This window comes from Lacerta agilis, chromosome 8 (assembly GCF_009819535.1).
Source record: "Lacerta agilis isolate rLacAgi1 chromosome 8, rLacAgi1.pri, whole genome shotgun sequence".
Taxonomy (NCBI): domain Eukaryota; kingdom Metazoa; phylum Chordata; class Lepidosauria; order Squamata; family Lacertidae; genus Lacerta; species Lacerta agilis.
In genome coordinates this window covers 15,856,451-15,873,581 of record NC_046319.1, presented here as the reverse complement: position 1 = coordinate 15,873,581, position 17,131 = coordinate 15,856,451, and the positions used below count along the sequence as shown (strand labels likewise).

Below are 17,131 nucleotides of genomic sequence, written 5' to 3'. Positions count from 1 at the left end.
AGGGGCAGACTTTGGTCATCGTTGGTAATAGTCTTGTCTGCTCTACTATATCCCGACTAGCAGCAGCTCTCCAGATACTCAGGCAGAGATCTCTCATGTCACCTGCTATGTCACCGACTACCCTGAGCCTTTTAGCTGGACAATTTGATGCTGGAGATTTTCTGCATGCAAAACAGTTGTTCTACCATTGAGCTATGGATGGTCCCTACCCCTAAATGATCATACCATAATAAATCCATACTAATGTATGCTTTCCAATAAGACCTGCCTGTGTATCTCAGAATCCAGAGATCTTTTGTTTTAAATCCTGAACTCTTTTGTTACCTGTTTTTGCCCAATTTTTTGTATGTAACATACATACCATTTCGGGGGGGGGGGGTTGTGTTGCATCTCTGTTTTTATGATACTATTTTATTATTTTATGTTATATTTGTATGCCGCATAAGAGGCTTTTAAAAAAATAATAAGAGGTTTACAAATGCTTTTAAATGGAAATTTTGGCTGCCTCTGTACAGTAAAATAGAAATAAACACTAACTGATAAATACTTTTTAAAATGCTTTTAAAGAAAGAGAAAATAACATTTTAAATTCTGGATATGGTTTTAAAATAAAGGTTTTTTAGGGGTTTTTTACTCTGTAGAGCAGGTGTGAGGAACCTTTGACCCTCCAGGTGTTTCTGAACTACGGCTCTCATCAATCCCGGCAAGAATGGCCAATGGCCAGGGATGATGGGAGTTGTAGTTCAGCAGTATCTGGAGGGCCAAAGGTTGTCTACACCTGGTATAGGGGCATAGTTGAATATCATGCTTCAGATAATGCTGGAAAACAACGGGGCAATCCTGTACAGTGGTACCTCTGGTTAAGAACTTAATTTGTTCTGGAGTTCCGTTATTAACCTGAAACTGTTCTTAACCTGCGGTAGCACTTTAGGTAATGGGGCCTCCCGCTGCTGCTGCTGCTGCTGCTGCTGCACTGCCACGCGATTTCTGTTCTCATCCTGAAGTAAAGTTCTTAACCCGAGGTACTATTTCTGGGTTAGCAGAGTCTGTAACCTGAAGCGTCATTAACCTGAAGTGTCTGTAACCTGAGGTACCACTGCATTTCAGGGCTGGGGAAACTTTGTCGCTCTATATTTGTCAGACTCCAGCTCCCATCACCTATCCCCAATGATCATGTGGGCTGGGGATGACGGGAGCTGGAATCTGCCAACAACTGGAGGGCAACCTGTTCACCCAGCAGAATGTATTTGAAGGAACATCTCCTCACATATGTTCTCCCAAGGGTCATCAGAATGCCGCCACAGGATGAGACGCCCTGTAAGAGACTGCATATGGAACAAGGCCTCCTCTTTGGTGACACCCTGCTTATATGTTACCGGTAGTTTGTTTAGACAGATGTTTGCAGATATGTGAATGGATCAGTCTGATATTTTTAAGTACTTTGCAGCTTGATTCCCCCACCTCTTCTCTCTCTCTTTCTTTTCAGTGTGCTTAAAGGTGAATTAGAAGTGTGTTTCATTTCCCTTCTGCCTGAGTTATGGAAAGAGAACAATCTTCTACGATTCAACTGAATGATTCTCTTCTGTAATGTGGAATAAATTACTCAGTTTATGTTTGCATAATTGCATAGTGAATATTATTGTTAATAATATTGTTAAGAATACAGTGCTATTGTTTCTGCTTAACTGCTTAGCATGTAATATTGAAAACATAAAAATAATGATTATATATGTCAACATAATTTAGTATTTTTTTTAAATGTAATAATAGCTTTTCTATATTGTACCTATGGAACGTATGTGCATAGGGATCTTCGTGGAACACCGCCCCTAAAAATTAACACCTATTCCCCCATCCTCAAAAGAATCTTTCTCTCTCACCTGATCCCTCCTCCTCCAAATACTACCGCCACCTCTTCCAGGGGCGTCTCCGTGTCCTAGCAACGCTCAAGATGGCCTCCCTACCCGGAAAGATTTCTGGTCGTTGTAGTCCAGGGCTGCATTCAACGGCAGCGTCTCTTTCTGGCCTGCAAACTACACTTCCCAGGAGGCGCCACGGTAGAAAGAGGGGAAGTGGGGTAGGCGAAGCGCGTTTACCTGGACGAGGTGAGGCACGGAAGCGCAATGGCTGATGGGAGGTGTAGTTTCTGAGGAGCAGGAGGCTCCAGCGGCGCAGACGGGCCATAGGGCCCCAGCGGGACTACAAATCCCAGAGAGGAGCGGGAGGGAGCGGGGCAGGGCGCCGCCTCAGGGCGGGGGGTACGAAAGGGAGCCGGTTGGAGTCGGCTGTTGCCAACGGCTTTTGGGTCCGCTCGCTCAGGTGAGGCCGGGAAAGGGGCCCGGGTGGGCGGGGCTTGGCGGTGCTGTCTCCCGTCTTTCCCCCCATTCCTCCTCTCTGAAGGTAGAGCCCCTGAAGAGCTGGAGGAAGGTTTCCCGTTGTCCCTCAGCGAGCATGGAAGGCTCAGGCGATGGCGCCTCCTGGTCGGGAAGGTGGGGGGTCGGGTGAAATTTCGCCTTGACGTCACCTGCATTGACCTCCCCCCACATAGGCGTTTGGGGGGAATCTAACGTGACCTTTCCACCCCACCTCCCACAAACAAACATTTGTGGGCATCTAGCTTTGCCCCCTTTCCCTTCCCATATATTTGGGGGAGTCTAGTCTTGACTATTTCCTCCCCTCCCCTATACATTTGGGCTAATCTAGCCCTGACCTCCACACACACACACATATTTGGGGGAGTCTTGTCTTGATACTCCTGTGAACATACACACGGTTGGGTTTTGGGGGGGAGGAGGGGGTGTATTTTGCCAAGAGCATTTTAGCGCCTTATTTTTAGGGACCAAGGGTGAAGCTTTGCTCTCCCGTCCTTATGGGACGGTGTCGTCTTGGGACAGAAGGTTCCCATCTGTATTTGTTGTGAAACTTGGTTCTTGTTTTCATACGTACCTTGATAGATGCTATGGGGGTTTGGAGAAAGAAGTGGGCTAGTTTTGGGAGTGATTTGAAGGACGGCCTGCAGATGGGTGGGGTGTACATAAGAAATCATTGTTATTATTATATAGAGTTTTGCATATACTGCCAATCAGCTGCCCCCCTCCCTTTTCCACTGAACTATAGTTTTACCTGGTGCACACCTGACACCTCATGGACCAAATGAGGAAGTCTGGTGGGCCTAGTTAGACCTGCCGACCGGATACTCCCCGCTGCCGACCTGAGTCAGGGCACCTTCTTCAGTACCTACACTTAAGGTCAGTTGTGCCTAAGAAGTGGGGCCTTCTTGATGGTGACCCCGGACCCGAGGTCCTCACCTTGCTCTGTCTAGCCAGTTGTTTAGGTCAGTGTTGAAGACCTTCCTCTTCAATGCTGTATTTAACTTGAGATTCTAATTAGCCGGCGAGTTACAGAGCAGCTTGTTAAAAGTTTTTTTCTGTGCTTGGCAATGTGGATGCCATATCTTTATACGGTAACTTGCCCTGCTCTGGTTTGTATGTTGCTTTGTGAGGACGTAGCCTTCAACAATATATTTAATAAAGGAGTTAGTCTCTCACAAAGAGAATGGCCCAATATTGGATCTCAGGGTTGATCCACCTATTCACCTATGAAAATGGGGAGAAACTCACCTCAAAAGAGAGAGTGTTTTAGGCCTCACACCTGTATGTCTGGCTCCCTACAGACACTCTAAACAGAAGTATGTGGGACTGTAAAACAAGCAAGTTCCAATAAGGAGAATATTATTTATTTTATAATTCCACTTAATATTGCATCTTCTTCCAAGACATACAAGGTGAGGTACCTTTTGACCTCAGAATAGCTTTGTAATGAAGGTTAGGCTGAGATAGTGACCGGCTCAAGTTCACCATTGTAAGAATAGTTTTGCATGGTGTTTGTTGTGGGTTCACTTCCCCCATCTGAATTTAATTTATGATAAATAAGTGGGAATGTCTTTACTCCTCATTGAAGTGGGACGGGGAGAATCTGGGCTCTGGCATTTGATTTTTACAGAGAGGCATATCTTGGGCTCCCTTATTAATTTGACTTTTAAATGATCAGGTGACGGGAAAGTGCCTGAGAGCTGCTGCTGCTAGTCAGAGCAGACAATACTGGGCAAGATGGACAGATAGTCTGGCCTAGTATAAAACAGCATTTTCATGTTTCTGTGTTGCAGTTTTAAAGGAAAAGCAACACATGGCATCTCAAAAGATTAACTGACTCATTTTGGTAGTGTGCTTGTGGAGAAAATAACCTGGTACCAGGTGCATGCAGCAGGCGAAGAATGTGATGGATATGCAAGCAACTAGACAATACAGCCTGTACTCTACATCTGTGGATAAAGTTGGTGGCTGCTGTTGCAAATTTTCTCAATCCTTCAATTCAGGAACGCTTTTAGGTGTGTCATGGGAACTCTCACAGCTACTGAGTACTGTTCTGAAAAAGCTTCATGTTGTGAGCTGCATATATACGATTCTTCCTTTTCCTGCTAATTGGGATGTGTTTGAGGTATGTGTAATAAAAATGGAAACTGCTGCGAAGGTTCCTTAATTTTTGAACTGCTTGGTGAGACCCGAGCATCTTAAATAGGTGAGTGGAAGCACCTGTGCTTTGGAGTTTGACCCCTGTACCCATGAGAACTATAAACGTGACTTCCTTATTGAGCAGGACAAGCATAAATTATCCAATGAAAGAAACAACAAAATGACTAACAAAATGAATTTCAATAGGGACAAATGTAAGATTCTGCATTTAGGCAGGAAAAACCAGCTATACAAATATAAGATGGGGGGGACACCTGGCTTGCCAGTAGTACACGTGAAAATGATCTAGGGCGTCTTAGTAGACTACAAGCTTAACATGAGTCAATAGTGTGATGTAGCAGCAAAAAAAAAACCTAATGCTATTGTAGGCTGCATCAACAAGTATAGTGTCCTAATCAAGGGAAGTAATATTTTAAAATGTGGCTCTTGGGGGTGGGGTTATTGGATTATTTTATTTTGATTTTATATACAGTAAAACTCTGGTTATGTACCATCCTCCTTGCGAACGCTTCAGGTAATGAGCTCCACTAACCTGGAAGCAGGTGCTCCTGGAAGCAAACTTTGTCCCAGGATGCGAGTGGAAGTTGCGCGCCAAAGGTGCGTGCGCAGCGGGAGGCCCCATTGGCGAAAGCACAACTCATGTTAAGAATGGTTTCAGGATAAGAACGCACCTCCAGAATGAATTAAGTTCGTATTGTGATCTTTTTTTGTGAAGCGCCCTGAGACCTCCGGGTATAGGACGGTTTATAAATTCAATGAATGAATGAATGAATGAATGAATATTACTGCTCTATTCTGTTTTGATCAGACCACACCTGGAGCCTTATGAGGAATGGTTGCGGGAATTGGGTATGTTTATGCATCGCTTCTCAGCATTTTGGCTAAGATAAAGTGTAGTGGCATGTTTATGCTGGAAATGTTGAAACTGAGAGCAGATGTGATAGCCAATGGCTTCAAGTTACAAGAAAAGAGATTTCAACTAAACATCAGGAAAAACTTTAAGACAGTAGGAGCTGTTCAACAATGGAATGGACTTCCTCAGAAGGTGATGGATTCTCCTTCCTTGGATGTTTTTAAGCGGAGGTTAGATTTTCATCTGCCATGTATGATGTAATTGAATATTCCTGCATTGCAAGGGGTTGGACTAGATTCCATCCAACTCTACAATTCTGTGATTCTATGAAAAATGATCTGGAGCAGGACGGGGGGTTGCTGTGCCTTGATTTTATTTCCTTGTTTTGTATGTCTCCATCCCTGCATAGAGAAACCTTTCATATTGGGGATTTCCTGTAGCAAAAGTTTCATCCAGCTATGGCAGCTAGAGGTTTATTATTATTGTTATTATTATTTATTTAAATGACTATTACATAAAAGACAGCTGTGTAATTTAATACACCAAACTGAAATAAGTCACCATTACTCCTGGAAGCAAGGCTGTCCAAAGGGAAGAGGAATGGGCATGCTGCCTTAAATAATAAATTGGTCAGATTCCTGGAATGGGCAGGGGATGTCATTCAAACTTCTTGAAGGTGTTGATGAAGGGAAATTTGTTTGTATATTTAGCAAACAATGCAAGGCCCAGCAAGAAATAGAGGGGTGGGTGGAGAAGCATTGCATTGCTGGCAGGAAAAGGATTCCAAACTTTGAGTTAGAGAGGGGCTGTGACGGCCTTGAATTTTCTTGGCTTCTCCGACTTCTGAGCCTTTCTCTGCAATATCCTGTTGTCAGATAAGTCCTAGCCAAGCATATTTCAAATAAAGTGTTTCGATTCTTTTAAGAAGGTTGAACTATCTAGATGGGGCTTTAGAGTCTGGTATTCTCCATGCATCCGCAACTCTTGCTGTACTGTGTGCATTTCGTAAGTCCCACATAGTCTTCAGTTTTTCTGGGTTGTGCTTGCACTAATTCCTGCAGCTGTACAAGAATCGTGATGAGTCAGAGTTGGCTAAAGCTACCAGCAGAGCAGGCTGTGCAACTGTTGCCAAACTGTAAAAAAAGGGGGATGACCCCCTCTCGAGTTGCCAGAAGTTTCCAAAATGCCAATGGCCGAGTCATCTCACTGTGCTTTGGCAAGTAAAGCCCTGTCAATCTTAGGTATGTTCTTGTCTAGAAACTTAGCGGAGAGACCTAGCTGCCCTGAAACCATGGCAGAGCCATGGGAACATTCTTGGAGGAAGGACAGTAGCTCAGTGGTAGGAAATCTGCCTTGCATGCAGAAGGTTCCAAGTTCAATCCCCCAGCACCTCTAATTACGGCTGGGAGTGCCTCCAATCTGAAACTTGGAGAGTTTATACCAGTCAGTGCTATTGAGCTGGATGAACCAATGGTCTTGACTCTGTATAAGGCAGCTTCCTGTGTTCCTGTGCCTTGCTGGATGCACCTAGGATATGGTGACCAAATTTCCAACACAGATAATCATTTCTGAGGCTCTACACTCTGATCACAATCTTAAGGGTTAGAATTTGGTGAAATAAATGGCACTGTTCACTGTAGACGTTAGCATGAAGTAGTTGCTTTAGGCAGTGAGTTCCACAGAAAGTCTGACATTCCTCTTTCTGCAGTGTGTGTGTGTGAGAGAGAGAGAGAGAGAGAATTTTCCTTTAAGGTACAAACCTGTCTACAGTCAGCCCTGGAAAATTTTGAGAACACATTGTCTGTGTGTGTTCGAAAGCTCAGAAATTGAAAAGGGTTTGAGGATCTGCCCTACATTTATTATTTTGAACCTTTATTTCACCCAAAGTGGACCAGGTTCTGCTAATGAGAAAGCCCTGAAGTGCAAAGGTGGTGTTCATGCTCCCAATAATCAAGCCTTGGGTTTCTATTGTCTGCTGCAATGCTTTCTTCAAGACTTCCGAAACAACCTTACTGCCTTTTTTTTTTTTTTTTTTTTGCCTGGGCCCCAGAAACCTCATTACTCTGTGCACTATCCTGGATAATGGGGTGGACCTGTACATTCTTCTTTCTTTGACTTCCCTTGCAACTTCTGAACTTTAAAAAATAACTTAAAAAAACCTCACACATTTGCTGCCAATTTTATTGTTCTATTCTGCTCTTAGCAGCAGGTTTTATCGACTCCTGCATGTCGCATTTTATAGCCTAAGATGCTATTCTGTTAGTGACCCTAATTTATATCCATTTTCCTACTTCCATTTCCCACTCACCCCTACGTGAGAGTGTGTGGGTTTTAAAAAGTGACCCACAAGGGTCTGTGTTTCTCAAATATAGCTAGAAAGCCTGTTAAAGGACTATCTAGTCCAGTTTTCTTTTCTCAGAGTGGTTAACCAGAAGCCCACAAACAGGACACGAGTGTAACTCTGACCCTGCTGTGTAAAATGCATGCCATTATTATGCCATCACGGTGCATGGCACTTTTACAGATTAATGAACACAGAAAAATCCCTTCCCCAAAGAGCTGAAAATTGAAAAGTCAATGGAGGGGGAGGATATATATATGCATACTGTTCCGTTACCCATATGTGGTCTTAGTGCCCCCTGCATCTCTTACGAAAGCTAAGGGTTTGTGTGGAATGACTTCACAGAGAAGTTGAGCTTTAAAGTGGGAGATAGACTCTGAAGGTAAAATGACAAGTAGACTGTGTTGGATTTGTGAGTGGAGAGAAGGACGACACAGTTGACATTTAAGGTGAAGCAGAAGCTGGTCTAATTGTTGAAGGTGATGAATTCTGAATAGAAGGACGAAGGTTGAGGAATGACAATGAAAAATTTGAGAGAATAAGATTGCGATGGTTTTGATGACGTGATTTTTCCCCCTTGTGGGGGCTGAAAGTAGAAGCTATGGGTCAACCTGAGGTGTGAGAGCACAGGACACAGAAGCCAACTCCTAGGGGTCAAGGGGACTTCAGTCCCCCCAATAAAATATTTAATAGGACTGGGTCTCCCCAAAGTTGATGGGCATTGCCATTCAAATGGTGTGCATGCACCGTGTCATCTGATCAATTTTGTGGGGCGGGGCTTACCTTGCTGCCCCCCCCCCCCATATTTTATTCAAGTTGGCACTCCTGGCACAGGATGCTATGAAAAGTATGTGTGAATAAACTTCCAGTGAGGAATAGGACCTCCTCTCCTGCCAAAGGCACAGGCCGGTTAAATATATCTATTGCTAAAATAATTTATACGCTGCTTTTAAACCAGAAGTTAACAATGTGGTGTGCAACAAAACTTGTTTATTTGTTTTTAGAAAAATATTTGGATACTATTTCATAAATGAATCAAAGCAATTTACATCAAAAATACATAAAACCATACCAAAAAAAAGTTTAAAACAGACATAAATTCATCATTGTGGAAACATGTACGCTTAATAGCCTGCATACTCCTGGCAGAATATAAACCTTTTCAGCAGACGATCCTTTAAAACATATGAAACAGCATTATGGTTCTTTAAAATTCCATCTGCAGTATATAAGGGCCAGTAAAAACTGGTAAAATGTAACAAAGGCCCAGGAAAATCTAACTGAAGAGGAGTCAATGAAATCTTCTGTCACCTGGATATCGAGAAAGAGTCCATTCTGCAAAGCAGGTGCCAGCGGAGGGAGCCTCTCTCAAGTGGCTATTAGGTAAAGATCGGCAGGACGAGGCAGGACCAAGAGGGCTTCTTCTGATCACTGTGATGTGCAGGTAGATCTAAACAGGTGGAGGCATTGTTTCAGATAACGTAGTCCCAATCTATGTATGGCCTTGAAAGTTGCCAGCAGTACCTTTTAAACTTGGCTCTGGAGTAGATCAGCAGCTAGTGCCCTTTTCTCAGCTCTGGTGATGTGGGTGTTATATGGTTTCCCACTTAGCAGTCTAGCTGCAGCCTATTCCTTCCAAACTTGCCGCCATCACTGCATCCCAACTACGCTGTCCCCGCCTGATTAGGGAAGAGCATTGTTCTTGCAAGCCTGTTTTATTTTAATGTCTCTCTTTAGGGAGGGTTCAGAAACATCCTGCTCTGTTCCTCTAGTGCCAGTATTGAGATTCATGCCCAGTCCACAAGTCCTGGCTTCCCATAGCTTGTATGGACCTGCCTGTCTGCCAGGATCTCTGCATCGTCACTTGTGAGGAAAGATGTTGGCAGAGGGGCAGGAGAACACAAAAGGTGCAATGAACTCAGGAAACCTCACCCCAAGCTCAAATGGGTTGAGAAACACTTAATTACTTGACTATTGCTCTTCCTGTACGTGGCTTGTGGTGTTTTCTTGCACACCGACATAGCTTGAGCAGATAAGGCTGCAGTTGGATGCAACTGGTGATGGGCAGAGTTAACTCGCTGGTGCTTTTTGTACTACATCCAGAAAAAAACTCAACTTATTGTGGCGTATAGTACCAATTTTGCTGTAAGGTTAGAATTTAGGGTGGGTGGTTTTATGGTTTAGTAGTGTCAGTGAGGAAGCAACTTATGTTGAGTTTCATTTAAAGGATTGGGAGCAAGCCATAGGCTTGTGAATTTCCCCTTTTTGGTGGACCAGTTTCATTCTCCATTTGTACGTTGTTGTAAGCATAGCTTGCTGTGGTGTCTAAGCAGGGCAAACTGTGGTTAGCATGATCCTCCAAATCATGGTTTTGAAGTGGGCTTGCAAACCATTACTGTATTGCTGGATCCAGATGTCTCAGCAAAGTGTGGTTAGAGCCACTGAGAATGGAGTGAGAGAGAGTGTTGTAGGGGTGTCGGGGGGGGGGGAGCATGCCAGACCAAGATGCTTTCCTAATGGTCTGAATCAAGTTTGTGCCTAAAGGATTCATTTTCAGCTTAATTCTAGCTAAATAACAAGTTTAAAATCTGGTGGTAATAACAGCTATTTTTCACGTCAAATGAATTGTGCCTTCTGTCTGCTCCTAATAGATGAGCCTTCAAAGACCATTGTTTGAGCCACAATCCTAGTTAATATCCTGCTTTGACAGTCTTCTCTTTATTTTAATCAGCTTAAATACTGAAGCATTAGATATCTTTACCGCCACTATCACCGAAACCTACTTTAGGAGGGGGGAGGAAGGATTGCTTAGCATAGCAGAATAACTGTAACCTTGTGTACGTTGTGTAGGCTTCATGTGTTTTGCTGAACAACTGTCTCTTGGGGTGAGTAAATAGGCTCAGTTGGGAATGTCCCACCTCTTGCCTGTCTGTTGTGAAAGGCCCCTGGGATAGGTCCCTGAATAACTGGGACAGCATATACACAGTATATATACTGCTTCAGTTTAGAGTGATGCATATAAATTAATAATAATGACAATGTCTTCTGTCTACATGGTGCTTGGAGCTTAACCATGGTCCATCAAGTCTCCCGTTTCAATCATAAATCTACCATACGTTTATTTGTTGGACTTGGGTACGCTGCTTTCTCTTGGCCTCCATAGTCCCTGACTTTTTGCTGGGTATGGGAACCTGCCTGGGAAGTTGGTGATTCAAACCAAGATGACAGCCAGCACTAGTGCCAATTCTAGGGGTCCCTGGGTGCCAGGACACACACAATTTTTTGGTAAGTGCTCAACACCCACACCACGGGGATCTGATGCGACTTCCAGTTTCTATATGCAAAGCCTCAGAAGTGACCACCAGTAGGAACCAGAAGTGGCACCAGAGGTCTCGCAAGGCCTCCAACATGACCTCCGAGGCCCTGGAAGCGCTGCTGTGTCACCAATGTAACATGATGTCATGACATCATGTTACATCGCAGGTGCCACTGGGCACCCACAATCTGGGGGCCAAGTCAGCACCCTTGACAGCCAGTAAAAGGACAAACCACCAAAGTCGAAACTACTGGGAAGTAATGGGCTGGATTTGTGGCCAACTGTGGGTTTGGTGACAAAGAAGAAGTTGCTGGCCTGTTTGCAGGTCCTGGAGACCTCGTGGAACATCTTGGCTGCTTCCCAAGTAGTATTTATAAAGGGGAACCTAGGAAGCTGCCTTATGCTGAGTTGGACCATTGGGCCATCTAGCTCAGTCTGGTCCATAGCCATCTAGTCTGCATCAACTGTTTGCAGCTCTCCAGGCAGGAAGTCTCTCCCAGCCCCAACTGGAGATGCTGGAATAGAAAATGCAATCTTCAGCATTCAAGGCAAATGCTCCACCACCGAGCTACAGCCTTTCCCCCAGGAGGTGATGGAGCAGTGGCCCTATCCCTTTGTCAAGATCCCAGGTTTGGCTGGAAGAGGCTGCTTTGGGTGCCATTAAACAGGCTCCATTTTCTTATCCCAGTCTACAAAGAAATATGGAATCTGGCTCCATCTGCCCTCTGAGGCACAGAACTGCCGAGAAATTCACTGGGCTGTTGATTACATAGGTGTGAGGTAAGAATGACTGAGAATTGTGTCATTTGATCACTCTGGAAGTGATCAAAGCCCTTTGATCACTCTGGAAGTGTTCAATATGTTCTAAGGAGCCCTCTCATTGGATTTATCCAGTGTGATACTGTGAAGTGAATCTTGAGGCCAAGCTAACATTGAGCAGTTCCAGTGGGCATGCTGGTCCCCCAGCAGTTAACATGTCATTTAACAAAGGATAGGCTCCAACTTAGTAAAAAACACAAAACAGGTCAGTCAAAGAGAGAGACATATCAGTTATTCTGCAAATGCAGATAAATCCAATGCCCTGTCCTTGGTGAAACAGCCTTGGGGCAGATATCCTAATTTTTAGTATAATAATTTGCAGCTATGAAAAGCTTCTGCTCATAAATGCATTGTCTGGTTAATAAGTACAGTGGTACCTCGACTTACAGATTTAATCTGTTCCGAATGCACATTCATAGCTCGGAAAATTCGAAAAGTCGAAAAAAGTGATTTTCCCATAGGAATGCATTGGAAACGAAAAATTCAGAAAAATTCGTAAGTCGAGTAAACCGCATCTAAAATTCATAAGCCGAGTAAACCCCATCTAAAACCGCCAACGGATGTCCTTCGGATGTCGAAAAATTCGTAGGCGTGCGGGCACTTTTTTCATTCGTAAGTCGAAAAATTTGTATGTCGAGTAATTCGCAAGTCGAGGTACCACTGTATCATTATGAGCATTGAGGCTGGGAAACGGAGGCTCCTAGCTCAAACCAGTGAGTCTGATTGTCGACGGTGCATCGGTCATTCCAACAGCAGTTAGTTGCACAGATTACACATGCCATGGCTTCGAGGGATTTTTTGTTGTATGTTGCTGAAGATAGATGCTTTTGGATAAGTGGTGAGCATGCTTGTTCAAACAATCCTCTTCAGGTTCTCTGCCGCAAATGAACCAAGGGCCAGTGGCAGCTTGCGCAAAGTAACCACGATGATGATGGATGTGTTAGCAAATGTCTGTAAACAGAGCCGCTCTTCTCTTTGCCGATCTCTTCTTTTTTTAACATCTTCAGGAAACAGTCTCCACATTTTTAGAGAAGCCAGGGTAGCTTAAAGAAAAAGCAACAGATATTTAATACACTTTGTCACTGGAAGTAGGTAGGTGGGCTGTGGTGTGTTTTGTTGGCTTGAACGTTTCAATTGCAATGTATCAACCCATTTACCAATTAGGATAGTAGCTGTTGTGAACAAACATTAGCCAGCTTCAAATACAGAGACTGCCTGTTGCTGTCACATCAGCCAACGTTGGCAAAGCACAGGAGCATCGGAAGCTACCTTAAAGCAGGTCAGACTATTTATGCACCTAGCCCAGAATTACTCTGACAGTTTCTCTCTTGGATCTTGGGCAAAGAGGTCTCTCCCGTCGCCTGCCATCTGGCCAAATTTCTGGCATCTCCTGTTAAGAATGAATCTGGGACCTGTAAAACACATTCTTTTCTGACTCCCTTTCAAGTTCAGTCCCTGTTATCAGGGCTTGCAGTGTCCCCTGTCTAGAGATGTGAAGGCCCCCCCAAAAAAACCCGGAAAAAATCGGGAAAAAATTTCTGGTTTTTTCCTGAAGCCTTTTTTGTTTTTTCCGAAAAAATAAAAAATAGATTATGGAATGTTTTATTTTAACATAATGAATAAAATATTTTAAGATAAGGGGTTCAAATATTTTATAAATCATTTCCAAAAAATATGTATGGTATATCAGATTATTCTAATTTCTGTGAGGACAAGCAAGTCCTAGGTTACAAACTGAACTCTCCAATCCAAGAACAAGATACATTTCTTCCTTTAGTAGGTGCTGTTGTTACCAGAAAAGAAAAAGGTTTCAGTTTTGTTTTTGCATGTATGTGGTATGCATTGGTTATGTTCCTCTTCACTAGGCCTCAAAACACTGGAAGAAAATATAGAGCAACAAAAAGGGCCTGAAAGTATATACTTAATTACAGCTCAGAAAATGATTCTGATTAAATTTCATGCCCATTCATTGAAACTTAGTCCCACTTCCTTCTTCAGTTTTTTTTATGAGAATGTTTTTTTTAAATACTGTGGAAAGGAAATATGAATAATTGTTACTTCTGGATTTTTAAAAATTGTTTTGTGGAGTTTTATTGTTGTTGTTCCACATAAACTAGTAAACAGTTCAGGAGATTGTTGCTCCATTTGTTACAAATGCAAATAAATATTATTTTAAAAGTAAATTCTGTTTGTAATACCGGGTAATTGGATACACTATATTTTTAATATGCTAGTTGTGATAATTTTATGCCCATTAAAATTGTCCATAGTTATATTTTATGTTTCTAAAGTAACAGAATGACTTTCAATCTGGAAAAGAAAAAAGAAGTGCTAATGTAGCATTTTTTTCAATTTCTCCAAAAAAATCGGTTGGTTTTTTTTTTAACTGGAAAAAATTGGGTTTTTTCCGAGCTTCAAAATTTCCGGAAATTTTACATCTCTACCCCTGTCTGAAACCCCAGAGAGCCACTGCCTGTCTCTGTAGTAGACCAGTGGCTTAGCTCAGTATTGGGCAATTTTTAATGTTCCGGGCGTGTTTAAAACTATTCAGAGCCATCACTTAAATGGGCACACAGGACTTGGTAAGCCATCTGCGAAAGGCTTAATCTTATGTGTTGTTTGCAAGAGTGATCTCATGAACTCCCTGCTATCATGCTCTTCCATCTTGCCCTTGTCTCAGCCCTTTCTTCCATGGCTCCCCAGGACCTGCTGGGCATCGTAAGGAAACAGTGGCCACCAAGCAGCCGGTGGGATTCAGCAGCAGTATGGCACTCACCCAGCCAGTGCGTCATAATTTATTTATTAAATTTATACAGTACATTGATTTTGGGGCAAGATTTGGCTTACGATGGTTAAAATCCAGCAGTCAGGTACAATAGGGAAATGTAGGTAGGTGTGATCTCTCATTTCTGGTCCCTGATAGTTAACATGTTCCAGGTTCCATCTGTTCCTTCCAGGGGAAGGCGACAGAATGTGCGATGGGCTCTGTCTGTTTCTGATAGTGAAGAGATCAACCTGCCAACTTGGATCTTCCTTTTATCTGCAGACCCTTCCGTCCCCCTGGCAGTGAAACACTAGTGGAGCAACCCTTGTCCACATTTTATAATGGAAACGTTCCAAACTAGGTGCTTGGCCTGAAATCTTTAGGCGGCCCTCTGACTTAAAAGGAACGTGATGAAATCGTCACAAAAGGTTTTCTCTGGGATACACCATTTATTTGAGTTTATAGATTTGGCTTAACCCCAGGCAGTTAGCTATATCAGGTAACAACAATTTCTTCCTTTCTTCTTTGTGAAAGGAACAAGTCTCCGAAGGGCCCGCAATCTAAACTTGTACATGTCTCCTTTAGACGCTCCAAATGTCAAAAGCATGAAAAGCATTGGACTTTGATGGAGTACAAGCTTTGATATCTCTGGTTTAGGCACAAGAACAGTAGCTCTGCATGTCGTCTTTTTCAGGTTTTCCCATCTCCCTCTTTTTAATATGCCTGTATCACCCCCTTGATGTGTCAGAACTCCTAGAAGTGAGTAGGCAGGGCTGGTTACGAGGAAGATGATGGATGAAGAATGTTTATTCCTTCCTTGAGCTCAGCAAGCTAAATTTAGTGAAGTTTTTGGAGATAAAGGGAATGCTTCATCTTCTAAGGATGAAGACAGGGGCAGAGAAGGGGTGGAAGCATCCAATTATCACTTAAGAGAAGCATTTTTTCCCTAATCTTGATTTATCAAAAACCCAATTTGTTCTGTTTAGATGGTGTGGCTTCCTTTTTAGATTTTGTTCCCTCTCCGCCTTCCTTTTTAATCTAACCAGGATTGCTTTTATGTTACTGGGAGCTTCTCAGTTTGTGAATATAAAATTAGAACTTAATAAACAGCCTCATAAATAGGTTCACACAAGTTATTAGCAAACAGAATTTTACTGGATGGCACAGTAGCCAACCAGATGCTTGTGGGAAATCCACAAGAACTCTCTCCTTTCTTGCCATTTCCAGCATTGGTATTAGAAGCATTACTGCCTCCAGCCATGGAGGCAGAGCATAGCAATCATGGCTTGTAGTCGCCACTGGCCTCCCGTGCACCATCCCTGAGCTGATATGCTAGATCTTGTTAGTGTCATATTGCTTTCCTAATGTTTTATTTCCTAGACTTTCCTTCATCATGGACTGAGCGAGTTTCAGCCACTCAGCCTCCCCACTTCCTTGCCTTGGAGGTTGTCTGTGGGCTCTGCTGCCTAGCAGGTGGACGTCAAATGTTGAATAAGGGCAAAGAATGAGGGCAGGAAATGCCACTTATATCTTCAAGGTTATAGACCATCAATACAGGAAACAAGAATTTATCACTGAAGAAGCCTGAAATTGCCAAGGGAGTGTGCTATTCACAAGCCCCAATAAACGGGCCTCAATGGGGGCATAGCAGTCTTGTAACTGGTCAGACTGCAAGGGCGAAACAGGTGCAGATCGCCAACACCCTGTCTTTTTCATCAGCATCCCTCAGTCGTTGCGAACTACGACGAACTTACCCATTGTTGGAATCTTCATGAACTTATCTACAAACATCAAGAAAACCAAAAACAGAAGCAAGCACTTGAAAAATCTAGTGAAACCAGACTTTATAAGTTCATTTTAGTGGGGGTAATTTGTCTTTGTCTTATAAATTCGATAAACTGTGTCCATCATCTAGGTTATAATTGTTTGTATCATCTTCACCATTGTGTTGCTTGGGTTGTACCATTATCTTTGCTGGCAGCACAGGTTTCATCTTTCTAGCACCTGATAATCATGGCACCACAGGGCTGCCATGTTTGTATCTCTGATACAAGACTTTAAAATGTGTTTTTGATTTTATTCCAATAATTTTTTGTGGAGCAGAAGTGAGAGCCTTGGGGGAGCTATATAGTGGGATAGAAGCATTCCAAATAAAATCTATACTGGGGTTTTAAAATAACATTGAGCAGCTTGCTGGTACAGTAAGGCTTCATTATTGGATTTTTATTTTATCTCACCCATCTTTTAAGAAGCACTGGATAGCAGAGTCTTCTCTCTCGCAAGCACAGACACACACAATATTATCCTCACATACCCATTATTGCCTCCAAACAAGACTGTAAGGTCAGTTAAGCTAAGAAAGGGCAAAAGCAAAAGTTGACCCAGCCCTCCCAAACCACCTCTTCCGTCTCTCCTTAAGATGCAAAGCCTTTCCAAGTAGTTCAGAAAGAATAGGCATAGCTTACTACCTTGTAAATGCCATATATTCATGTGCACTGTGCAAAGT

The 17,131-nt window shown here is 43.0% G+C and overlaps 1 protein-coding gene and 1 long non-coding RNA gene across 6 annotated transcripts in view; one reads left to right on the top strand and one right to left on the bottom strand.

Moving 5' to 3' along the window:
- LOC117050606 overlaps window positions 1–2,006 on the bottom strand; it is a 34,212-nt gene extending 32,206 nt beyond the window's left edge. For both annotated transcript variants that reach the window (XR_004427111.1, XR_004427110.1), the window contains exon 1: window positions 1,881–2,006. This is a non-coding gene — a long non-coding RNA (uncharacterized LOC117050606). The remainder of the gene's footprint in view (window positions 1–1,880) is intronic.
- Window positions 2,007–2,115: 109 nt separating this feature from the next.
- Window positions 2,116–17,131, top strand: part of C8H1orf159 (chromosome 8 C1orf159 homolog) — a 33,047-nt gene continuing 18,031 nt past the window's right edge. For 2 of the 4 annotated variants that reach the window (XM_033156295.1, XM_033156294.1), the window contains exon 1: window positions 2,116–2,319. In XM_033156295.1, the coding sequence (XP_033012186.1) occupies window positions 2,131–2,319 (189 nt within the window). In that variant the 5' untranslated portion in view covers window positions 2,116–2,130. The remainder of the gene's footprint in view (window positions 2,320–17,131) is intronic. The other 2 variants (XM_033156297.1, XM_033156296.1) reach the window with 1 other exon arrangement.